The sequence below is a fragment of the Epinephelus fuscoguttatus genome, linkage group LG19 (genome assembly GCF_011397635.1).
Source record: "Epinephelus fuscoguttatus linkage group LG19, E.fuscoguttatus.final_Chr_v1".
Taxonomy (NCBI): domain Eukaryota; kingdom Metazoa; phylum Chordata; class Actinopteri; order Perciformes; family Serranidae; genus Epinephelus; species Epinephelus fuscoguttatus.
The window spans coordinates 30734785-30761391 of record NC_064770.1 but is presented as its reverse complement, the minus strand read 5'-3'; the positions used below and the strand labels follow the sequence as shown (position 1 = coordinate 30761391).

At 42.1% G+C, this 26607-nt stretch overlaps 1 protein-coding gene across 2 annotated transcripts in view; it reads right to left on the bottom strand.

Moving 5' to 3' along the window:
- The window catches only part of grin2aa (glutamate receptor, ionotropic, N-methyl D-aspartate 2A, a), a 248795-nt gene that overhangs the window by 4156 nt on the left and 218032 nt on the right, over positions 1 to 26607 (bottom strand). The window contains exons 11-14 of one of the 2 annotated variants that reach the window (XM_049561003.1): positions 17943 to 18103; positions 10496 to 10585; positions 8274 to 8371; positions 1684 to 1922 (exon numbers count right to left, since the gene is read on the bottom strand). In XM_049561003.1, the coding sequence (XP_049416960.1) occupies positions 1684 to 1922; positions 8274 to 8371; positions 10496 to 10585; positions 17943 to 18103 (588 nt within the window). Of the gene's footprint in view, positions 1 to 1313; positions 1923 to 8273; positions 8372 to 10495; positions 10586 to 17942; positions 18104 to 26607 lie in introns of those variants that run through there. The other variant, XM_049561004.1, reaches the window with a different exon arrangement.

Sequence of the window (26607 nt, the reverse complement as noted above, 5' to 3'; positions counted from 1 at the left end):
GAAACAATATTAAATTAGACTTTCTTTCATTTTCTCTGAAACATTCCCAGTTTATACAGAAAATCAATCTGCGCCCTTCAGTCAAAATGAAAATTTGTTTTGTTTAAGATATGAATCTTCTAAACAACCATGTATGATTGATATAAGAGGATGGTGCAGTAAAAAAACAACATAATTTAGGACGTTCTTAAGTAGAAAGGACTCAGAATTAATCATAAACACACCAAGACACCAAAACACACACAGAATGTTGCTCAGAAAATAATCCAGCATTGCTAAATGCAGTCTCAAGTCTCACCAGTGAATGTTTTCTAAAGGGAACACAGACAAAATGTGATGCAATGGAATGAGACAAGTCTTTCTGCAGCTCCATCAATTTAACAGTACAACTGTTTGCAAAAATGCACCAGTGTCTCACAGTTAGTGGAATTTATCTAAATAAAATAACCTGAATCAACAATGACAAAACAGTTACAATATCTCTCATAACTCTGCGCCCCGAGCCTCCCTCAGAGGCACACCAGGGGTGGGGTTTTTTTTGAGAGGAAAGAACAGTAAACAGAAGAAATTACCATTACTACAACTGTGACGGAGGTTGATAAAGCCAGGCTCTTTATATGGACTAACAGCCAGACAAGAGCTGCCGATATAATGCCTAACAGTAATGTCACAGGGCTCTCATTTTATGGTTCAAAGAACAAAAGCTATTTTTTTTCCTAACCGAGACCATTTCCCAGCTCACAAATACATCCTTAAAAAGCATTTATCACGTTAACAAATTCAAAGTGCTTTTTGGTTCACCACACATTTAGTGGAGCTTATCAACACAAGATAGGCCATTAAGGATGTCTTTTGCCCCAAATCACTCTTGAGAATGGCTCTGAAAGAACGTCTCTTTCCAAGAACCTCACTTCATCTTCTCTTAAAAGTTCTTGCCTCCTCGCTACACCCCCCCCCCCCTTGGTTAACTTCGAAAACAGAGTCACACTCCGCCTCAAAATAGTGCAGAGACACTGCAGTGCTTTTAGGGATGCACGTCCATGTCTTCTGTTCTTACACACAACAAGGGAGAATGCTGACCTTTCAACAGAATGAGAGAGAATAGATTGATTTAGCGTGGGCTGCCACGATTTCATCCAAAAACATGCTGCAATTAGGATCTATTTTTGTCGATATTCAGGGCTGCCTCGTGATTCCCCCCTCCTGTCTCCATCCCCATCCTCCTTTGTGCAGCCCTCCCTCCTCCCCCTTGTTTCACTCAGTTTGTTAGTTTAGCAGTAGCTCTCGCAGAGAACTGCATGTGTGTGTGTTCATGCCTACTCTGCTCCCTTATTCAGCTGATAGAAAATAGAACGAAGACAGGCCTGTCTGACCCCAATAATGCCGCATTAACCCTCAGTATAGCTGCAGTGCTTCTTGCACCTTATAGCCTTGAACACGACCACTGTTAACCCATTCAGACCACTCCAAGCCTAGATATTGACACAACCGCATACAGTCAGTGGCCTGTGTTTGTGAGCTGACTATTGGGCCAAATTTAGGTCTGTTTTTTCAATGCGTGTCTTGTTTTGATTAAAAATTAAATTCTGTGTAAAGCTGCAGCAGGTTTTTGTTCTCCCAAACCACAAAATAAGGCTACAGCATGCTTGTAGAACATGCCTGCACATACAAAACAGCCCTTACCCTGCTGATGGAGAAAAGAAGGCCCGGCTTGCCGGTGCAGACCCCAGTGAAGCAGTATCTAAGCCTCCAGTAGAAGAGATGCTCGGAGACAAAGGTGATGAGGGAGAGCCCCATGGCCGTGGCGAGCATGTAGAAGACACCAGCCATGTTGTCGATATCCAGCTGACTGGACATCACCTCGTTCTTCTCATTGTGGCAAATTCCTGTCAGCCACTGGGCTTCCAGTTCCTCCATTTCACCTGAAAAGCAAAAGAACAGGGAGAGACTCACATTCTTTACTGCACGGCTCATTGGGGTTTGAAAAAGCCTCCAACCATTGAATTTTAAGGGTAGACATTAGTTCATACTCTGATACTACATTATATGAGACAGAGATTTACCTTCAGAATCACTACAGTACTGAAGTTACCATGTATGTGCATAAAAACATTCTGCAAAAGCTGCAGTGAAATTGATCTATGTTTTGCTTGCATTTGAAAACAGTATTTGTTTCACAGAGGCTTGATGCAAAATTCAGAGCATAAGATTTCTGAACCTGGATCTCAAAATGGAGCTGGCTGAGCTGGCGGCTAGCAGCTACCGGTGCTACTACATAAACAGTGCTAAACAACGGCAACAATGCTGACAAAGCTAACGGTGTTAACCATGGGAAGTCAGAAGGTTGGCACTACCCTTCCACAATGACGCCATACTGATTTTAGTGGCAACTGCCGTATGAGCACAGTACAAATCGGCAGCCATGAGTTAGCTAGTGTTATATATGCATGTACTAATATGCATGCGCAGCTAGACAGTCTGCCATGACAAACCACAGAGAAGCTTAGATTAAAACCAAGCAGCAGCCTCCAGGACTAAAAAATGAAGTGGCAAACAAATGTTTATGATATTTACGCATTTTGTTCAGCAAGATTACTCTCACAAATAAACCACTTTCATGATTTTTGAAGACTTAGTGCAATCGCCAGAGGTAAAAATGTTAGGCTATAAACAAACTACACCATGATTGCATGACTTAATGTTACCCCCACAGTGCAGCTGTAAAGCCATGTTGGCGTGATAATGTTCTGTAGTCTCTTTTAGCAACTTGTTAACAACCACCTTTTTTTAAGGCACATAAATGCTTCAGAATAAATGAGTGGGGTATTTACTGACGAATTTTATGTTGCAGAACAAAACGTGAAAGTCTCTTAAGCTAGTGCTAACCACAGACCTTATTTCAGACGTTTAACCAAAAATCTATGCAAAAAAAACCATTGAATTTGAAACAAGAGAATTGGGAGTGCTGAAATGCTAACTCATTTCCAGGTTTGAGGACCTGGGGCACTCTGTAGACCCCCATGTTAAAATGGCCAACTATATAGCAGAAATAAACATGTTTACAGCCTGGTACTAAAAACGGTTTTGGTCTCTATAACTGCTTTTCTCTATTTGTACAGATGGTGAATTTCAGACTGCCAATAGTGTCAGATCCACCCCCAGCCCCTCCACAGCTCCACCGTCCCGTTCAAATTTTGTCACTTTTAGCTCCAAAAAGCCAAATTTCCGAACTCGAGGCTTCAAACAAGTCTACACACCAATGGGTGATGGTAGCTATGCCCATTATTTTATACAGTCTATGATTACAACCCACACAGAGGTAGAGAGAGATGTCTGCTCAGTATGTCAAACTCCACTACATCTTCACACAGTAGAGTGGTTTACCGCCATATTAATGTCCTGAACACAGAACCTTTAAATAAATTGATGGTAAATGGTGGTATCATCTGCAAAGAAAGTCATAATTAGTATTATTCGAAAGATATGAAGTACACTTCACTATATGAGTTCTAAATTGTATTTGAGTCGTTTATGAAGATTAGATTAGATTTTGCATGTATTTGCATACAAATCTCAAATAGTGAGATCTTAAGATATTTGATTGTGGCAAATGTCTTCGTTATGGTGAATTCTATTTTAAAAATATCTCTCAACCTATTAAGGTTGAATGCTTATACATTTCTTTAATTGTTTGTATTTTCGAGGGCTGTTTGTAATTTCTTTAGGCATCACCAGCCACTGGGCTTCCAGGCCCCTCCATGTTGCCTGATAGGGCAAAGAGATTGTTTCTTTAGTGTTAATGAAAGAAAGGTAGGGAGCAACAAAGACCTTATCTTTTCTCATCACTCACTCTGTGTTCCCTTCCCTCAGCCCCCCCCCCTCCTCCCTCTCTGGCTTCCTCTGTGACATTTGGCGCGTGGCTAATCCAATCTGTGTCATTCAGGGCTGGATAACTAAGGCTGCTAGTGGGGAAAGACAAATATCATGGTGGTGCTCAGCTACATGTCTTAAGGGTGCAGACTCACTAAGACATCATTAAACCTTTTGGACAATTTGTCTGCTGTTAGATTTGCAAACACATTCATAGATGTAGCAACGGTACATCTTCATATATGACTTTATGTCATGCGTGGCATTGGCAGAGAGCAAAGATAAATGAGATCTTTACGTATCAACAGGTCACTTTAACTCTTTTTTTTCTTTAAATCGAGTGCATTCAAGGGAAAAGCTTTGGGGAACTGTGACTGTCTGCACTGTTGCTCTGACTCCGGGGGCGAAGTATTGCTGAAATTCAAATTTTGTTCTCTTTTCAGCAGTCAGACGGCTCAAGCAATAGTCTGGTGAGCAGTCAGTCGGAACACAAGAACACAAGTCTGTACAAGTTTCATCCATACTTTCTGGGCTTTTAAAAATGTTTTGGCTTGAAGCATCTGAGAGAAACCGTTTAATTTAAGATGTGAGAGCAGTCACAAAACTTTTTTGCAAATCTGTCTTTTCCATTACATTATTATAAACCACAAACACAAAATCCATTTTAGCTCAGGACATTCGCCCTAATGTAAGTTCCTTCAGAAAGCTTATCTGCACTTTGAAATAACTCTACCTCATAAACAGTTGAGCGCAAATAGTCCTAGACTCGAACTGGATGATATGTAGGTCTGACAGATCACAATCTTGCAACACTGTCTAAACATATAAATTTGGACTGTTGCTGGATTTTGTTGTCTGAAACTAACATTAAACGAGTAGTAAGAGCCCATTCGGTACACTGCCGTACTTTTGCCAAACATGTACTGCATAAGATTACAGTATGACACTATATTATGTCAAAATTATAGGTTGTCTTTTTAACCTAAGAAGAAGAAAAACTGTGACCTGCAGCTGGCTCAGCCATGTCTGTGCTGGACCATGTGTTCCCAGACAGGCTGTTTTGTCTCTCTCTGTTTGTTCTTCACGTTCCTCCACTCTCCTCTGAACACATCTTCTCTCTGTCTTCCCTCTGTCCCTGAAAAGCCATATGCTCTCCACCCACATCGTGTCTATCTGATCAAGTAGCATCTGCCGGGACACAAAGTCACTGTCATCTATCAAGGACCTGCCCTCCTCTCACTCCCCATCCCTCTCCCTCTACCTGACACACAGTCTTTCCTCGTCTTCCTCTGGTCCCGTGCTCCCCGCCTCGTCCTCTGTCTGACCTCTCTCTGGCCATCACACACGTGCGCTGTCTCTGCTTTTCTGTCTTGCTCATCACTTTGTCCATCCATGTGTTTGCTCTCTGTCACACACTTTTTTTGCAGTTCTTTTATCTCTTTTACCTTGCCATCTCTCTCACGCCCTCCTCTTGTTTCATCTTTCTTTTTCACTTTATGACTTTTATTTAAAATTTTCACAAAAATGCTGAAGTTATTAGCTTGGTGCAAAGACAATACAGATTTTTAATGAACTCCGAGAGGCGAATTCACAAAAGGACTGCGCAGCTTTTGCAGCTGCTTAACCTAATAAGACAAAAAGAAGCTGTTTAATTCTCACAGAACCCACTAGGGAAGAAAGGCACCGGCAACAGTGTTCCTGTGCTATTTGCACATATTTAAATGAGGTAATATGCATAAATTTGATGCAAAATCAACCCCTTTATATGGTGGCCTCATTGTAAAAATTCCATTCCATTACACAAAAATCAGCGTTAATAGCCACATGCTGTTACAGTGAAACGATCAGCATGTTCAGAGAGTTGGTGGTAGCTGAGGCACATTTTTAAGGGGTGTCAGCCATGGATGTATAAAGATTACTGGATACAGTGTTGGAGGCGGGACTTACTGGTGCAGGAAGCCAAAAAAGTTTGACTTCCAAGGAATAACATTACCTGGATCTTTCCTATTGTTTGGCCCATAGAGCTGTGGCACTAGAGCAGTGGTTCCCAAATGGTGGGTTGTGGTCCAAAAGTGTGTTGCTGGTCCATTCTGAATGGACTGCAAGGGGCTCGCAAACATGTCATGTCTGTAAAAAATATACTTCATTTATTACAATGAATTTCTTTTAATTTGTTATTCTTTTATTTTGGAGTGCTGTTTCCTGCTGTAGAGTGACTGACTAAAAGAGACAGAAAACTAGCTTGACATGGCCAAATGCAAGTATGACGCTGAATGTATTGAATTGTGTGGACCTTGAACTAATGACTAAGGAGAAATCTGGACCTCATGGCTGGACAAGTTGGGAACCACTGCACCAGAGACCTCTGCTGCCCAAGCAGCCAACTTCCAGTGTGCCCTCTGCTAACTTGAATCGTGAGACTCTTCTAGTCTGTTCATTTGTGATAAAAAAAAATATATAACTACTCATACAGATGTCTATTTTTATAATATAAGTCTATGGGAAAAGGCCTTTTTCAATCCCTCCAGCATTAAATCAAATTAATACGCTGCACACAGCTCTACAATAAAATGAGATTTTACTCCTTTGCAAGAAACCACAGAACTAATAGGGACTGGCTGAATTTGCATTAGTTGTTGTGACTGCAACATCATGAACTCCTGGAGGCACTGCTTTTTGGGCCCAATGACATCACGTGATGGACCGAGAAGTTTTTATTTTGCTGTTTGGTCACTATTTGAAAGTCATATGCTGTTCCTAGAGAGACATGGTACCAAACTTCAAATTACACCATCTTTTCTTACAGTCTGAAGGTGCGCATTTAAATAACTATAACAGCACTGACTGACTGGGGCATTAAATCCTAAATACATGCATATATTCCTGCATATTTCTGTCATGTCGAAATTCCTTGCCTGAGGTTTTGAGTAAGGCCTCTGCACCTTGTTGGTCAGAACCAAGCGGCAACCTCTGGGGCTGAAAAATTAAGTCAACATGGACGTCCCAAAAATTATAGTACTTTGAATGGCCACTTTAAGCTAGCTCCAGAAGCTAATCAATCCACATAGACCTACATCTTAAAATGCCCAATGTTACAGCAGAAATAAACATGTTTACAGCCTGGTACAAAAAACAGTTCAGGACTCCATGGCTAATTTCTCCCTGTACTGGGTAGAATTTTTTAATAGCTTATTTTATTAAGGCTTAAAGTTATGCAAAATTAAGGGCGGGCTGCTCTGAGTGACAGGCTGTCTGTGTGTCCTCAGCTTCTCAGTCACATCCACCCCTCGCTCCTTCACAGTGCCAGCCTCTCGCTCCAGAAATCAAGATGGCAAAAGCTGATTCCAAACTCAAGGCTTCAAGAGTCTAAGGTTGGGACCTGAAGCTCACATTTTGAAATTTTCAGCTTTCTTTGTCTCCCTGCCATTGCTCTAACTCCTGTGTTCTTGGAAGCAACAGCAACAATTATACACATTGATATTTGCAATCAAATGACAAATTGCACTGAGCTGCGAAACTTTATGGGCGTGTTTGTGCTGTGATACCAGTAGCTCTGTATCATTTGTGATTCCTGACCTTGAGACGGGGCAAATATTGATTAAAATTGATGCACAAATTATGGTGCTATCAGCAGCTGCAATCAATTCTATGTGAATTTTCCCATCAGTGTGTTTTTGCACTGAATGACTCTGCCAAAAAGCTACAAGTGTGAAAAGATTGGATGGGATTATTAACAGGGAGAAGACAACTAAGCAAAACAAAAACACTGAACAGGATGTTTTTCAAAAATTACCCAGCCATGAAATATGATGGAGTGTGGCCTGTATGCTCTGCAGCCCTGATAAGATTTGGTTAGAGAGGATTATTGTGACACCAATGTTCATTTAATCAACTTCAGTGCACTTAATGTGAGTGGCTGTGTGAACACTTGCATCAGCAAAACGCTTTCGATGTAAAATGTAAATGAATCTGTCACTAAAAGCTCGAGCTGTCTTGCTTCCTCTCTGTTTTGCAGTTGGGAAATTGTTTATGTAAGAACTTCTGAAGCTACTGTAATAAAGGAATGTGGTGATTCAGATAGAGTAATGCTTACACATACACACACACACACACAGATCTGGTGCTGCAGAGAGGAATATATTAGAATAACTTACACACTCTGCCCTCTGTTTAGAGCAGCCTTTTGTGTCCAGAATAACATCAAAGGACTATTTATACTTCACTGCTTTCCCTTTGTGCTGTCAGCAGACAAGGCAGTAAAGATGAGTGTGTGCGTGTGTGTGTGTGTGTATGTGTGCATGAATTACAATGCTGGCAAGGAACAATGTAACCTTTTGCCTTCACAGATAGTCTCATGCACTTCAAGTTTGTGTATGAGAACACAGCGCAAGTGTGCTTCTCACCATCTCCAATGATTGCCAGGATGGCCAGATCCACCTGTCGTTTCCAGTAGGAGCCTTTCTGCAGAGCGATGCCGTAACCAGTGGTAGCGAAGATGTACCTGAACACGAGCACGTCCAGACGAGCACACACGCACACACACACATACACAAAGGAGACACATATTTTAACCTTTAAACAAATATTCTCACCTTTCTTCCTCCAGATGGTGTCACTGTGATTAAAAATATCTTTAAGGAGATACCTCATGCATGATGCATGATGCATATAAATGTCACCAAGAGGAAATTTAGGTCACAGATATACAATCAAAGTGACTAAAACTTTTTAATTTTGGTTGGGCCCAAAGACAAGCAGTCCTGGTGTCCGCCCCCTCAAAGGGTTGGTTTGCATTTTTTAAGGTCTACCTTATACCTTATAACAACACTGACATAGCCCATATGTGCACTGAAACACTGTTGGCCGCTTTAATCCCTCCGCTCCATACTGGCCTTAAAGAGATCCTTTCTTAAAGCAGTTTTAGTGTTCAGTTGCTTTAAAAATGGATCTCTTTGCAGCAAGTGTGGAGAAGAGGAACAAGTGACAATGACCAGTAACACTTAAAATGTACATATGGGCACGTGAATACATGATAACAAAACTGTGATGACAGATTTAAACAGATATGTACCTACTCATGATCCAGTTTTGGTGTACAATGACTGCTGCCTCATCTTTCTCAAACTCTAGTCATAATTAAATGTTGTACTCTTTAAATGTGTAAAAGCTGGGGTTGGAAGAAGTCTGGAAAACTACAGAATTTAAAAATACAACCTCCTCCTGTACCTCTCCGCTTCCTGTCCTCAGCCCCTTTGACCAGATGACCACAGTGCATTGCTTTGCTATCTCTCTCTGTTTATCCGTTCACAAATGAGACAAGAATTAGCTAGCTGGTCACCCCACCATTCCTCCACTTCACTCCCCATCGCTATGTGGACTGCTTCGTTGGGAGGAGAGCAGGCAGCAGCTTTCAGGAAAAGGACCTTCAGCTGGCGGTTGTAGCGGTTCAACTTTGGCAAGTGCACGGTGGGCTGGTGGCCAGCAGCAGCACCAGGTCTAGCCTTTGTACCAGCAGCAACAGAAAGTTTGCAGATCTGGCAAGGAGTTGGAGCTGTCCAGTCCCCCAGAGCTGGGGTCTGTGTTGCTGTGGCTGCTTACTAAGGGTCCATCTCTGGAGCTGCTACCTGCTCTTCTCTCTGTGAGGTGTTTTGTAGCAGTGGGGAGTGAGGAGAAGGTTACACTGCGAGTCGAAACGTGAAAATAAAGTGGCAGCTGTGAGCAGCTTTAGCTCTGGTTAGCTGAAGGCTAAACTATTAGCAAAATCTGAGGATACTGACTTGTTTTGTTTATCGTCCGCCTCCCTTTCCAGACTCTCTTTATGATTAGTCTGTCTTCCTTTTTTGATGTTGCTTTGCAGTGTAGGCAGCTGTTTCCAATGCTGGAATAGCATCTTTCTATGCATTATGCTCTACCACTGAATCAGACATTCACCAAAGGGACATGCACACATATCTCTCTCTGAAATGACCTGTGATTGGCCAAAGTATCCCATCACGGCTAGATTTTCTAAAGCCTGAAAACAGAGCCAGGAGAAGGAGCAGAAGTCTAGTTTTCTCCTAGTCAACTTGAATTACAATATGCTAGTACGCTATACATATTTCTTATGCAATTTTTTTTCCCAATGACGTCAAAATAAAACCACACAACTGATCTCAGAACCAGTAACTTCCTGTAGTCTCCACTGGTTTCCAAGCAACAGATTAAATGGATCAAACAAATGACATACAACGTGTAAATTAGTGAGTTTTAGAGGGGCTGGTAAACAAATTTTGCTATCTTTGGACAAAGGCAGGCTACCTGTTTCCCCCTGTTTGCGGTCTTTGTGCTAAGCTAAGTTAGCCAGCTGCTGGCAGTAGCTTCATACTTACTGTACAGACATGTAGGTGGTCAATCTACTCATCCTCTACCTTTTACTTTTTATGCCTGAGAGAGAGAACTTAATAAAAAAGCAATTTCAGAATCCCTGTTGCTTGTATTTACATGTACCTGTGCATTGCAACCATAAACAAAACCTTTACAAAACTTAACACAATGGTTTGGACCAAAGAATGGCAGCATCAGACCATGACGTGAAGGCAAACCGCACTTAAAAGTCTCTTTTTTAAAGAAAATAAGCTTCGGTTACCCGCTGCCAATGGTCACCAGCTTACATCCCTCATCTCTGCCGGCCATGTAATTCAACACTGCAGCATCATAGATGAAGGCGTCCAGTTTACTGCAAAGGAGCAGAAAAAAAAGAACAGAGGAAAGAGACAGAAGAAAACAGACAGAGGGAGGGGATGAAGATGCATGAGGGGTTTCATTTTTTTTTTTTTAAGAGAGTGAGTGAGAAGTGCACAGGAGGAGACAGAAAGCAGGAGAGGGGCTTATTTTTCAGAATGTGTTGTTTGCGGATCAATTCTAAAGTGTTAAATCATCTCCAATAGGGCTGCAATCCAAGCGTAACCAAACACACAGAGGACACAGCGGGGAGTGGCTGCGGTTCAATACAGCACGCTTCACTGATGATAGGACCTTGGAGGCACATGGACGACCTAAACAAACTTTAGACAGACACAAACATTTACACTGTCTCTCTCTCTTTCCACCTTTGTCCACAGACACACACAAACACACACACACACACACACACACACAAATAAGCAGGTTGCAAAGTGGAACGTACAAACGCAAAGATCCCAGACTCAGACTGACATTTTCAATGTAACTGATGCCATCACTATCCGCTGCTCTCTCACTCTCTCAGTGCGTGCTCACACTCACGCACACACACACACACACACACACATATACGTATACACACAGAGAGCCCTGCTAATAGTGCAGTGACTGGCTGGCATTTACTGAATGTCAGATCCAGCCCTCTAACGGAGGCTCACAGCCGATAGTTCAGCTGTGTAATTAGCTTAACCCAGCACTGGCTCCATCCACACGCAGGCTGTGTGTCCAAACATGTACGAAAACCATGTGTGTCAGTGTGTGTGTGTGTGTGTGTGTGTGTGTGTGTGTGTGCACTTCAGTACGAGTGTGATTGCGCGCACATGGCTGCCCATCAGTGCCTCTCTGTAAGCATGGATATGTGAGTGCACGTAGACGCCAGCCAGACACACTGCGGCTCTGACAGCTTGGAGTGAGATTCAGCCATCACGATGTGTCACACCTTTATTTGGCTGAATAAAATGTAGCAGCACAGATTGTCTTGCCACTTTTCATCTATACCTTTGAATGTAATCTCTAACGTGGCAAAATGACCATTTATAGTGTGACTCTCAATCTTATTTTACACCACTACAGGGAAACTCCTCAGTGCGGAACATAACCTGTCAGTTGAACTCCTGCACAAATGGCATCTGGACGCCACACTGAATTTTAAATCTGTGAAATGTTTTCGTGGTATAACCTTTCTCCCCTACATAAAAACTTCTTTTGGAAAGTTTTATCAGGGCAACTATTTCAAGCTCTTAACAGCCACCATATCAGAGAAAATACAGTATTTTATGTTTAGAATTCAGGTTCAGTTAAAACATGCAAGGCTGTGTTCAGACTGACAACAGTACTGCGTCATAAAAACTCCAGGGGCTGGGTTGGTGTGGCTACCAGAGAGAAAATGAAATACAAACAGGTCAGGTTGAAGGCTCATGAAATGCCAAGACTCTTGTGTTGAACCTTTGTAAACTCTGGAAAGTTACCACGATAGAAATAAGCCCTCTGCTCCTCTGTGTCCATGTTTGCATGGCCATACGATACATCGCACAAGATATTCCACCTGTAGTGTGCTTTTGCATGAATGTGACTCGTCCTTTTTTGCCCGGCAACTCTGCAACTGTTCTGTTTTTGCCGTTTGTGTTGGGTTAGGGCGGGACACTGAACTTGGGGGAGTCCAGGGGTCAGTTCATTCACAAACAATAATATTTGTCAGATCAAAATAAATATAAAAGGGCAAATTCATTAGTAGCCGAAAGCAGCAGCCCCTCACAGAACAAGTTAAGGGATATGCAGGGGCGTTTCTAAGATTTGAGGACACTGGGGGCTCAGATCGGACCTTTTCTTGATGCACTCTGACACCTCATCTACATTCAAAGCACAAAAAAAATCCAAATGTGAATCAATTTATTGTCACTGTGAATTAGAAAATGGTTGACAGACCATCTGGCACCACCTCGTCTGCCAGTTGAGTATCACTGGGTTAGGGTTAGGCCGCTGTGCCGACACAGTGGTCTCATTAGCTGCAGTTACATGGACAATATTTCCTCAATCCGACTGAAATCATTCCCTGAAGAGATTCCAGCTGAATTGTTTACATGGATGCTAAAGAAAGTGATCCAATAAGATGTGTGTTTACATGCCCCAAAGCATTTAATCAGAACATAAGTGGTTCTGCCAGCTGTGAAGCGTCTAATGTCCCGAAAGTATAACAGAAGATGTTTTTTTTCCAAACCTCAATGAGAGAATTCAGTTCATTCAACACAGGCTTTCCCACACATTCATTTATCTGTGGCGGGCTGCCATGATTAAAACATCTGCCGCCGCGTTTTGATTTCTATTTTTGGATCTGGATCGTTCATTAGGAGTGCTGCTGGAATATATATACCGTTTGGTTATTCATTGCTCCACATTCCCGCAGCGCACAGGGACTCTGGGCACAGACGAAGCAGCAGAGTGTCAGGCGCAGTGAATGCGAACCTTTTTCGGTCATTATGCTGGGTCTAAAAGTTTGCTTTCACTCACGATCAGCTGCTCCTTTCATCTATCGACCTGATCCAATCAGCTTTGATCAGATTGACTGAGTAATTATCCACCCCTCGACTCAAAACTCCACAAACTAGTTGGACAATAATGTTGGAGTAACTGTCGAGCATCTATGGACACTGGGTTGCTTATCCACTAAGAGACTTATTCTTCTAAACTGGAGGGAGCGTAAAGCAGCCTGCTTCACAGGGGACTCCTGGCTGAAGGAATACCTGAACCTACTAAACATGGAACGGGCAGCCTGCCTGTTGAAATACTTCAGTAAGGGCCTTATATATTTTCCTACTGAATAGATCATTCAAGGTTTAAACCAACCCTCTCAACTCGATTTACAACTCCTTCTGATCAAGCTAGTCTCTTTCTATTGAGCTGGTAACACCAGGCATTTTTTTTTTCAAATATTTTTGGGGTACTTTGCCTTTATAGCGTGAATGGGGGAGAGAGAGAGGGAATGACATGCAGCAAAGGGCCGTGGGTTGGGATCAAGCCTGCAGCCACCGCGGCAAGGACACAGCCTTTGTACATGGGACACCTGCTCTACCAGGTGAGCTAGTGGGCGCCCTGACATAAGGAATTTTTATTCTGAATGGGCTATTATTTTGATATTAGTGGAGTATTACGGTCCATGTAAAAGCACCTGTTGACAAAGGAATGAAGAGTCTGTGTGTCTCTTGCGGCTCTTGTGTCACTTTGGGCACTACAGCCTGTTGACACTTTCCAATATTTTTGCAACTGACATGAATGCAAAACCAGTAGTGTGCTAATAAAATAATTGATGCATTTTTGCAATTCATTTGCTGTTAAAAAAATCCAAACAGTACCATTAATATAAGTGATTTAGGTCCTGAAATGTAACCAAATCAATTCGACTCCCTGGTGCATAGTTTTGGTTCTTATGGCTGTAAAAGATTTGGCGTGTAAAGCTTGTCAGCATTATGTGTGATCACAGCTAATCCAGCCATCGAGCCTCAAACAGCTGAACGCCGCAGTGTTGCTCATCTGCTAATACCACAGAATAGAATTATCAATGAGGGTATTACTGGCTGCACACACCTGCAGCTCGCTGTGTGTGTGTGTGTGTGCAAAGACACATGAATGTTTTTATTTTGAAGGATTTTGCTCGTGTGCACGTCGTATTTGTTTACTAAGGTATACATATTTGTGTGTGTGTTTACCTCTGTGCTGTATGTTAATGCAACAACACAGGCGGGTGCGTTTGAGAGTATTATTAATGCAGGAGTGGTTTAACCTGTCTTTATGTGTTTACATCCAGTTTACTTATGACTTATGGATGGGAGAGAATGAGCTGAAAGACATACCTGCATAAAAATCACGGATCATGAATAACATCCTGATAATCGTTGCGTGTGTATTCCCTTTTTTCCTCTCTCCTCTCTCTCCATGAAGCAGCCCATCCCTCCAGCTAAGAACTTTGATTGGATCACACCCCACAGCCATTAACCAATCAGAAGGAAATTCTTGAATATCACCTCATCAACCTTTCGTCCTTTACCAGGTTCTTTCCCATCCGTCTCCTCCATCTTCCCTTCTCCCCCTCCTTTCCTGTCCCCTTCCTCTGCCTCCCGTCCCATTCCCGCCTCTACTCTTACCCTCAATTTCCCCTTCCTCTCCCATTGCCCTCCCTTTTTCATTCCATTACCACTGTCTTCTACCCTGGACTCTTGGCCCCTTCCTGCTACCCTTCACACTTCCTTCATTTCCTCCAATCAGGCAGTTTGCCCTTGGCCTTCTACCCTGACCCCTTTCGCCTTATTCCCATGTGAAGGTGTGATGAGAGTCACCCCTCTGCCTCTCCTCCTGTCTTTTTTCCCACTTCCTTTACCTCCATTTTCTATCCATCCAACCCTCACAAATTGTTCCAGTCTTTCAATCTGTCCTTGGTAAGCATTGTGATAAGCCCCTTTCTTTTCTCACACACATACACACACACACACAGAGTATGGAAGTATATTGATGATAAACGATCTAAGCAGCAGAAAACAAATTCTGAGCGCTACTCAGTCTGCAAGTCAACATTTGAGAGAGCACAAACACAGATTTGCAAGAGCAGAATCAGATTTGAGAGTGCAATCCTTATCATGCACACTCGTGTCTGACTCTTCTGTCTCAATTTTCACCAGTTGTTTGGACAAATTCTTAGCATTTTAGACCGTTTTTGTAGGGCTGCCCCTTGAAAGTTAAAGATTCAAATCATCATTTGGAGACCCCTCAGTCAACTGAGATCATTCGAGTCAAGCAATCCTGTTTTTTTAACCCTTGTTTGTGGTCTGTCAGTGTGCAGTGTACTTCTCAGGATGTTCTGGTCCCCAGATTAGCTGCAGAGTGAGCACTCCTCAGCAGACCCAGCAACTTGTACTGAAGGCAGCAGCTGCCCGGGGAAGAGAGGCTTTGCCCTCTCAGTTTGCAAATCCTAGGACAGCGAAGGAATGACCTGAGCTACTCTCCTTATGACTGACTAGTAGTTGCCTTTGGTGGTTGGATTGGTTAGGTTTGGGCAAGACGAGTGGAACTGGTTAGGGTGAGAATGTCAAGGTAAGGCAATCAGGGGCAGAGTAAGGCAGGCCGTTCTTTTTCTATCCTAGGATTTGCAAATTTACCACCAAGATCTTCCTCTGCCTTCTACTTAGAAGGGGTGAATTTACAGCTCACAGCAACTTAGTACGATACGTTCTCAAACAAAAGCTTGAGAACGTATCGTATTAAGTTGCTGCTAGCGTGGACAATGTTGTTGCACATTTCCAATCCTTCGTTCAGGTAGTTAGCACATATTAGCTCTAATGGCCCACATCCCACTAATCCCCATTTACACTTTCAGATTCTAAATGAAAAAGAGGAACAAATAGTCTCATATTTGTATTGAACAGCTAAATCCAATTTGACTAACATGATTCTGAGTTGTGTACAGACCTAACTTTTTGACTAGCAAGCTGCAACGGGCAGCCTGATCTCACTCCCAGGGCATTAAAAAACGTCACTTGGGCAGTGTCCCTTAGCGTCAGATATGGCCGCACAATACACTCTTAAGCGTCTGTATGAGATGCAACAGGTCAGCCGTTTACAATGTAAACCCATCCGCATCATTATTTGATGGTCAGAGCAACGGACGGAGTAAAAAGAGCTAGAAAGTCCATTTATAGTGGGTAGTAGAGGAGGTTGATGAGTCCAATAAGCACAGGATGTTAACCCAGGAGATCTGTGTTGGTGTCCTGTGTGAAGCTAAAAGTCAACATTTAGTTATTTTGTCATGGCGGTCATTAGTCATAAGTTGTTTGTCACTCAGAGAGAGACATGAGTCAACTGATTTGACAACCACAATCTTTTCCTGTCCCTAACCAAAGTTTTGTTGCCTAAACCTAACTGCCAGCACTTTCTTAGTCACGAGTCCACTTCAGCAACCAAGGCGTCGAGAGGGTCACCAGGTTTCTGCCCAAGCGCCAAAATATGATCACCAGGGATGTGATCACATTGTAACAGTACAAACCTACAACCAGATGTCGCTGTCATGTATCTTTAAAGTTAGTCTAAATATTTAGCTCCTCTATAAGGAGTGACTAGTGATCGTACAACTACTTACAACAACATGTAATTTACATATTCCATGTCTATATGCCCTACCATTCAGCCTACAATTTCAGGTATTGTGGGCACATGGATCTGAACTGTTGATTCATGTTCAGCTAAATTCTGGGGATCCAACTGATACCCATCCTGCAGCCTTGTCTATCACTGGTACACTGAATTTTGCTCCACGCCTATTCTGAAAATACTGTCATTCTGTATGTAGAAACAGCCCCTAAAATTTCATTTACTTATTTATTTTTCAATCCTACATCCGGTCAGATCACAGTAAACAGTGAAACACAGAAAAAGCAAAAAGAAGAAAACCCTACATCTAGTCACTTAAATATAAGTTAGCGCTAAGCTAACACGGCTAATACAGTAAGTTGCTAATAGCTACTTTTAAAATAATTTGATTAAATTACCATAATGGCTTATAAACTAGATCATTTGCCGACACAGTGAGCATGATTTTAGAAGAGTGCATTTTGAAATATTAATTTAATACAGACACCTAAAACTGCTTATGTTTCCATCTGAGGGTAAAAAAATGTCTCAATCCCAGCTTTTATTTTGAAAGGAGAATAAGGTCTTACAGTATGACCCTTCACTTCCAAGTCAAATCGAGCAGGTGACTTTTTGCTCCCTGTCTGAAGATTCAGCCTGCCAAAAGCGAACGCGAGCAGCTTTGATCATTACCAGCGTGAGAATCTCGATCGCTGGCTTTAACGGGGTTACACAATTCCTCTTGCATGTTCAAATCATCTGTTACACTCACGTCTCCGTCCTCCCTCGTGCACTAATCTAATTCTGCTCTTACAAATCCGTGCGCTCTCAAACATGGACTCGCAGACTGAGTAGTGCTCAAATGTGTTTTGTGCTCTCTCAAATCTTTTGTCCTCAGTATACTTCCATAACACACCACCACCAGTCCCACTGTAGAGACCAGTGCTAAAAATAGCTCCTGCTGTTCCCAATGTGGAAGCCCATTCATCCCCAGTCTCGGAGGAGCTGTCACACACAAACACAAATACACACACATATACACACACACGAGACAGCAAGTGCGCTCACAGACATGCAATGACACACACACATGTAGATACATACACACACACACACACACATACCAGAGTGTGTCTTTGAGGTTGACGGGTGAATATTTTGCATTTGTGAAATAGTACTTCAGGATCAGTAAAGCAGTGTGCCTACTCGCAATCATGCACACTGAAGTGTTTCCTTACCCCGTTTTGAGGCTGACAAGTGCGTCCACGACTCCAGTTTGATGATATTTTACCATGTACTGGTGCATAGCGGGGTAGTTCTTCCTGATGTTCCTCTCTGTGGATCCGTTTGGAACCGTCCCAAAGCGGAACGGAGGCGAGTACGCATATGGGTTCTGAAACTGTGGTGGAGGAAAGAAGGAAAGATGGAGAGGGAACAAGGAGAGAGGAAAAACAAAACACAGAGAAAAGCTGTGAGTGAAAACAGAAGTGTCCAAAAGTCTATGTGAGTGCTTCTGTGTTTGTGGGTGCATGCAAGCCCTAGATGTATAGGTCATACCATCTGATATCCTTCTGGTAAAATATCAGTCACAGTGAAGCAATGAACTTTCCTGTGATTGTCTAAACCAGGGGTGTCAAACGTAAGGCCCGGGGGGCAGAACCGGCCCGCCAAAGGGTCCAATCCAGCCCACTGGATGACTAGACTAAAGCCCATTTGGACGGGATTAGTTTTACATAGGTACGTGGGGTAAAGTAATAATTACCAGAGATTTTAGTCCTGTCCGAATGTGCCATGTCAGTAAAGATTACCGCAGCTTTTACCTTCTGTAAAAAGGTTCCGGACAATTACCTCAGGTAATACTAATCCCGTGCAAATAGACCAGCAGTGTGTTAGGGCTGTCAAAAAAAATTCGAAGTTAGAAATATACTCGAATATATATGTATTTTTTATAAGTTCGAACCTAAATTTGATCATTCGAATATCTTTAATAATTAATTAATACTATCAATAATGTTGTATATCACGGCGAATCCCGTTCGGGCGGAGATGGCTCACGCACAAGCCGGGCCAGAAAGGGACGCAGCAAGGGAGGGAGAGGCGCCGACGGAGGAGCCCGCTGTGCCAACACCACCCACTGCGCTGTCCGCGATGTGTGACCTGTTCAGGGAGACATACAGGGAGAGTGTTGCACCTGCTGCCTCCCTGCCTACTCATTCTGAAGAATAGATGAAACGTTACCAGAATGAGACACCACTACGAGCCGACCAGGATCCACTCTTGTGGTGGACAACTACGCACTGAAGTATCCAAACATGGCTCAGACAGCGAGGCAGTAGTTGGTCATACCTGGCACTTCAGTGAGGTCAGAACGGGTGTCACGTTCATATTGCGCCAGCAATAAGCATCTTATTTTTTGTGGGGGTTTTTTTGTAAAAAAATTTAAAAAATAAATAAATTCTAATATTATTCGAACTCTACTAAATTAATTCGAAAACATTCAAACTCAATTTTATGGTGCTTTTGACAGTCCTATCATACGCAAATGACGACAGGAGGGGACGGCAGTGCGTGAATGGATTTACCCCTCCCACTTGTGGTAGTTTTACCGATATTTCTTATCCTGTGCGAATCGGCCATTAATATGGCCGACGTCCTGTGGTAAAATGACATTACCCCACGTGCCCATGTAAAACTAATCCCATCCGAATAGTGCTTAACACGTGCCAGGTTTCAGAGCAAGTTAAATAATGCGTTGCCTACTACATGGAAACCTGCTTCAAAGGCTGTTCCTGACCAGAAACTGTTCTCCAATATGACATGAATCCTTTCTGTGACCATGTTTAAAGATACTTCACTTCAAAAGAGTCTGTATCAGGAAATGTATGGATAAATGCAGATGTAATGACAGTGAGAAGTCGACTGACTGAACGTGGAAAACCTGAGCTATACTGTTGAAATCACACTTATTTTTCCAACGACAACTCAGGCTGTTCATCTGTTTTGTAAAAGGACGAGCATTTACAGAATGTTCTTGCAATTCTTTACACAAAAAAGGGAAAATATTGGAGGCGATGGTACTTATAGGTTATTGTGCAATGGTTTTATTGTTCCGGCCCACCTGGGATCAAATTGGGCTGTATGAGACACCCCTGATCTAAACTCTTGGTTAGTTTCACTGTTGTTAACCTTCCACCGACCTAAGAACATTACAGTAAATGCATTGAAGAACTGCACATTTGAAAATTCGAGGTATTACATCAATGTCTGCCCTGTGACCCAAACCAATGCACTGCTGCAAATTGATGCTTTTATGCAAAATTTGCCAACTTCAAACTAGTCTTCAAGTGGGAAGACGTTTACTTTGCTTTCAGCTTTGCTGAAGTGGCCACAAGTTTAATGTAAATCAAACACACGGTGTCACAATGAAGCTGTTAATATACTGGACACTGTGCACAATATCCGTGGTGACATAAACACAGACTTGAAAGGCAGCACACTGTTTGACAGATTATTTCTTTTATCAGTATTGCATTACAGCACTGAGGTGTACTCAATTTTACAACATCCCCAATCAGCAGCCCTAATGTCAAAGTAAGCGTGGTGATATTTGTGCTCCATATCTGTGTGATCAGATCCTGCGAGCTGCACAACATCAGCTATCTATTAGCAGCTATGAGTACATAAACTGTCAGCGCCTGGAGTGTGTCTCTGTCTGATAAGTCCTTTAAACACAACTGCACTTTCTAATATTTGATCAGACGGAGCTATAAAATACTGGGAATCCAAACACTTCATTATTGAGTTGTAGATTGTGGTGTAAAAAAGCTGTAACTAAAAGGTTGATGGGGTTACGGCAGCTACATGCACTAAAAAACACTGTAGTTGACGAGGGGGAAAATCAATCCTACAGCGCCTACATCCTATTTTCTATCTCATTGTTCTCCAACCGTCCGAAACATTCTGAAACATCAACACAACCAATGCTGAGGATGACTTATTTTCATTTCTGAGTCCTAACAAGATGCAAAATTCTCTGATGTTACTATTTTCACATTACATAACATAGGCGGGGTAGGACTTTGGCATAAATGGCATTACTAATCTTTAAACTTATTTGTGTTATACTGTGCTGAGTTCACAAGATGAATGTTTAGCTGACAAATCTGCAACATTTGAATCCATGCCAAAATAATCAGGGCTGCTCTAATTGCAAATCAAAGATACCCAACAATGCCAAGTAAATGTGGTCTTCCATTCTCTGAACTGGATATTAGGCCAACAGGAGAACGTTTACTTAATTATATTAGAGTTCTTCAGGGAATAGAATAGATTTGATGCTTTGGAGAAAACATTCAGGGTTTTTTGATGCAGATAAATTTCACTTATATTACACTCCTGGCATCTTCCCTCTGCTCTTTACAGGTGTTTCTGTCTTCCCTTTGTATTTAGGTTTCTCTATGAAAACTGTTCTGAGATAACTTGATTGATGATTTGGCGCTAGATAAATAAAACTTGACTTATACAATCTATTATTTCAATGAATCTGATTTATTTGCTGAGAAATTAATTCATGCCTTTATTTCAAGCTGACTCAACTACTGTAACACACTTTTTACTGGTCTCCCAAAAAACACCATATCAGTTATCGGTCAAATGAGATGTACATATCGGCATATTGGATATCGGCAAAAAAATCCAATATTGTGCATCCCTATTTGTAAGAGACCCTAGGCTATATAATACTGATCATAAATGTTCTCTTTGCTCAGTTGGCTACTTGTTAATTTTTAACAAATTGCTGGACAGTATCAAGCATCCAGCAGTGGTTATAGCTCAAATATCAAGACTATTTAACTGGAGACAAAACTGTTTTTTCGACTACACGTAGATCATAAACCCCCATGAACGCAGAACCTGTTGTCCTCGTTCATGGACACTTTTTTGTGCTAACTAGTGCTTGTCAAAGCACAATACACTACTCCATGTAAAAACAAGATGGCAGGCACCTCTGCCAAGTCAGTGTGCAACCGATCCCGACACAAAAGTGGACAAGGTAAAAACCTGATTGCATTTTATGGTTGAAACTTGTTTAATTCAGATTAATAATGTTTGTAGTTTGATATGGCAACACATTTGACCAATTTTAGCAACACTAACAAGCTGCGATGCTGTTAATTAGGAAGGACTCGTTTGAAGACGTTGGGACTTAGACAGAGGCAGTTAGAGCAGTTAGAGCTACAGGCTACAATGAGGCTGAAAACAGAGTTCAAATGATGTTTTTCCAAACAACTTTTTATGTCGGGGTTTCAGGACACTTGGGTCACTCCGGACGAGCAGTATGGAGATACTTGGTGGATTCAATTATGTGTTTTTCCATTAGGTGAGTTTTGTTGCTACCCCCTCTCCCCTTGGATCTCTGCAAGGGATGTGAGGACTCTAAAACTTCACCTGAGCCTCCCTCGGCATATGGGTGAGTAGAAAATGGCTGAATTTTCATTTTTGGGTGCACTATCCCTTTAAATATCGTCTCGTTTGAGGACATAGTGACTTAATTATCATTGACAATGTTGAGTTTTTATAATTATTGGGACGTGCTGATCCCAAATAGCTAGGAAAAATAAAAAAATCCATGCCAAACAAAGGTTGGATCTCAGGTAGGTAACAGTGGAACAGGCTGACAAAGTCAGTGCGACGTTCACACATATATGTCTGTGGTGGATCCCACTAACTCACGGGAACTGCCCATTGGTTCGACATCCCATTGTTCCGACCATATTAAACCCACTGTTCCGAAGTCCGTTCCAAAATCATCATGATGCCCTGTGGTTAAGGTCTGGTTAGGTTTAGGCACAAAAACCACTTGGTTAGGGTCAGGAAAAGATCATGGTGTGGGTTAAAATGAAAAAGAAAGTGACAAACACATAAGCCGTGAGCCTGCTCCGCCTCAAGCCTTTCCCAGCTGACCCAGAGCCAGTCGCGGCGCACCATACGCCCGCCGCGAGCCATTCAGCACCGCGGACAGTCGGACTAATGGGATGTCGAACCAATGGGCTGTCGGACCAATGACATGGACCCCTCACTCACTCGAGTTGTAATGAACAGATTTGATTGGCTGAGTAACATCACATCAGGATGATTTAACACATGCAGTTGGTCCTGATTGCTGAATCGGTGCTCCAATGCTGTGGAGGTTAAAATAGAAATCCTTCGAAATTGAATAATTCTCAATACTTTATCATTTATAGATCTAGGTCTGGGTAGGATGATGATTTTGCAAGCAGGTGTGATGGAGTCCCCCTGCACACACCTACTGCCGATACTAGATCTTCAGTTAAGAGGTCACTTTTTTCCTCTCCCTTCCTTTGACGGAATTTCTTTTCCTTTTTTTTTTTAACTCTCCAATCATTTCTCTCTGTCTCCCTCCTCCCCCCTCTGCGCCTCTCTCAGGTATAATCTAGTCTGTGTACAGGTCAAAGGTTTTGTAGTAGTGTGCTTGTCGCTCCAGTAACAACCTACCCTCAAGCACTGCGGTAACAATCTGCCCTCAGTGCCAGAAACAGACAAACCCTATCAATTAGAAGAGTGTATTATGAGCTCCACTCTAACCACATAGTGTGTGTGTGTGTGTGTGTGTGTGTGTGTGTGTATCATAGTACTCAGGAGTGGTTTCACTACATATTACCAAAAGAGCTGTGGAATGAATTTTCTTATATATGTACACATCTGTTTTGCTTCACTTTCATATACATATACACCATTGAGGGATTTATTAGCATATCATTAGCATTATGTCCTGTTTAGTGTCATCGTCTGTAAAAAAACCTGTGTCTGTTTGCTGAATTGTTTATATGAAGTACTTACATCATACATATATCTGCATGGTATGTATATACGTGTGTGTAAATATTCATGTGTACTGTATCTGCCTGCACACATGTGCTCGCTATTGTCTAATCAGGTCAGGGCGCGTTGATAAGTCAGCTCTGCATGTGTGTGTGTTCATGTGTTGGTGGTGATGTCACGCAGTGTGTGTGTCAGCATCACAAGCGATAGCCCTCAGGAGACGCTCTCTCCTCACGCAGTCCTTTCTATTGTGTCTCCCTCTTCCCTCATCTTCCCACCCCTTTGTGGCTCTTTTAAGGTGGAACCGAAGCTTTGAGGTCAGGAGAGGGCACATATGACACGGGGGGAGAGTGGGGTTGGGGGGCCACTGGTTCAAATCTCCAGGCCAACTGGGGAAATGCAGATAGGGACGGAGCTCTTCTCTTGCTGGATAATTACCAGTGAAGGGCTTTTGAGAACTGCACCAGCTGCTGCTAATGAAAGCTTGATGCAGAGATGATGAGAAAATGAAAGAGCAGTGGATCTGGGTTTCAGACAGGTGGAGATAAGAGTGCTCGCTGCCCTGCTACATGGCCGTGCCCGGCAGCAATGCACTCTAGATAACTGAGATTTTGTTAACAAGTGATTGAAATCAGCTGCCAACCTTTTCCACCTAGAGATCCAGTTCTTTTTGAAGCAACAATTCATCCACAAAATGATGACTGGTATATCAATTACTCCACCTGTGTTACTTGAACTCATGAAGAAAACCTTGTTTTTCTCATATGCCCCCATGATGAATCCAAAAACAAAGAAAATTCTTGATGAACTGCAGTGAAATGGGGCTGTGTTTAACATCAGCAAAACTACATCCAACAATAATAATAATAATGCAAGTCTCATTTATCCAGTCTTGTGCTCACTACTTCCCAAACTCATGCATCTTCACTAAAACCTTACCATTAAAACACTTCCACATAAACAAGCTAACACACTGATGAGCAGCACTCCTGGGGGGTATTCCAGAAAGCGGGTTTGGTGAAAACTCTGAGCATGTTAACCCTGACATGAGGGAAACTCTGGGTTTTCAGTTCCAGAAAGAGAGCTAAGTCAAACTCTGAGTCAATCACCATGGCAAATGACTCTGTGAACCTAACCTGCTCACTGGCAGGATTTCTTTAGGAAACCCTGAGTTCACCTTGTCTGCTCCCTTCTGCCGAGCCTGAAGCAAGCTGGCAGACAGACACGGGTTGTCCGTATGTAGGAAATCTGATCGATATCGAGGCAGAATTAATTCACAATGCCTTAATGCCGTTAGATGTGCTGTCATTCCCCAGTAAATGTCTGTTTGAATGGTACCGTTTTTCATTAGACTCAAATCATTTACCTCAACAACATTCTCTGGCCACACATCAGAGCAAATGTTGTGCATCGTGCTACGTTTTATATGATATTGGTGATGTTTTGTGGCCTCTGCCTTCTTTCTGTTGGCTGAGTAGAACTCAAATGTTACTAAGCAGGATATTAGGCAAGAGGACACAAAAGTTCAAACAGTACTTTTTAGGGGGGTTAAATTACTAGTGGCCTACAGTACATAATGAAATAGCCACTGAATGACTTTGTTTCATAAATCAAATATGAATAAAATGAAAGAAAGGTACAGTCATGGCCAAGTAAAATATGCCTCACCTGTTTGAATGATGTTTTTATTTCTCATTTTAAGCTGCTTCCAAATGTGTTTTCCCCCCTGTGAGATTACACCTATATGAAAATGTTAAACTCAAGGTGTACCTACTCAGAGTTGACTGAACTAATTCAAATCAGCTGTTCTGGAACTGGAAGCGAATTTCCGTTTCCGACTTCCATTTATATATAAGTAAATATGCTGAACCATTGCGATGGATTCAGAGTTTGCGGTGACGCCAATTATGTTCCGCCTCGTTAGTTCACCGCACGGACCGTTTAACCTGGCAACAACTGCAGCCGGCTCAAACTTGATTGGTCAATATCACGCGGACTGCAAACAGCCTACACCCAGAAACCAGGACTCTTCCGATCTTCTTCAGGAGGCAAGATCTCCGGGGTTTGCCTACAGATTCTACATTCACTTAATGTAGAGTCTGTATAGAGACTAGGAAAGTTCAAACCCTAACCTGGTGATGTCATCCACATGTTGAGACCTGGTGATGACTCAAAAGTAGAGGTGGGCAGAAAAATCAATGCAGCATAGTATCGCAACATTTTTGTGCGGCAATGTTGTATCGTCGCACAGTACCACATATCAATTTCAAAAATGGCTGAGGTGAGATGAACAGACTGAAAACTATCTGATTAGATAATACAGATGTTGACAAAGTTTTTCTTCTGAGACATAATTTACATTTCAAGAAAGGCGATATATCACAATATATTTTATCACAATACTCAGCATATACATTATATTGTATCGTGACTTAAGTATCGTGATATTATCGTGTATCCTCTAAATGGATAAATAAGTTCAAATGTGTGTGCTTGCCCAGGCTCGTTACTCACATGATTCAGTTTTTTATATGGTAAGGTTTGAGTGAAAACGCATGTGTTTGGGAAGTACTGAGCATATGACTGGATAAATAAGACTTGTATTATACAGCATGAGTTGTGTGAGAGTTTGTAAATGGATGTTTTTAAATGGTTTTGCTGTTGTTAAACCAGGTCCTCTTTTATTCCAATTCATCAAGAATTTTCTCAGTTTTTGGATTCTTTGTTCACACATGCGAGAAAAACGCTTTTTTTCTCATAAATCCAGCGTATCACAAGTTGAGTAATGGATATACTAATGATCATTTTGTTGATTAAGTGTTCCTTTAAAGAGCCCTTGTGGTTGTCAAGTGGCCCCACTTATGATTCTAATGCCGTTATGTATTTTTAACTCAGCTCGTCCAAACTGTCTATCCACCTCTCCTCTCCTCTTGTGTTGTCCCATATTGTCTCCTTTGTTGCTCCTCTTCCTCCTTCGTTCTGCTCCTCTCCTGTTACCCTCTCCATCTCTTTATTACGCAAGATCTGCTCTTATATAAGCAAAGGACTCCCTTTTGTATG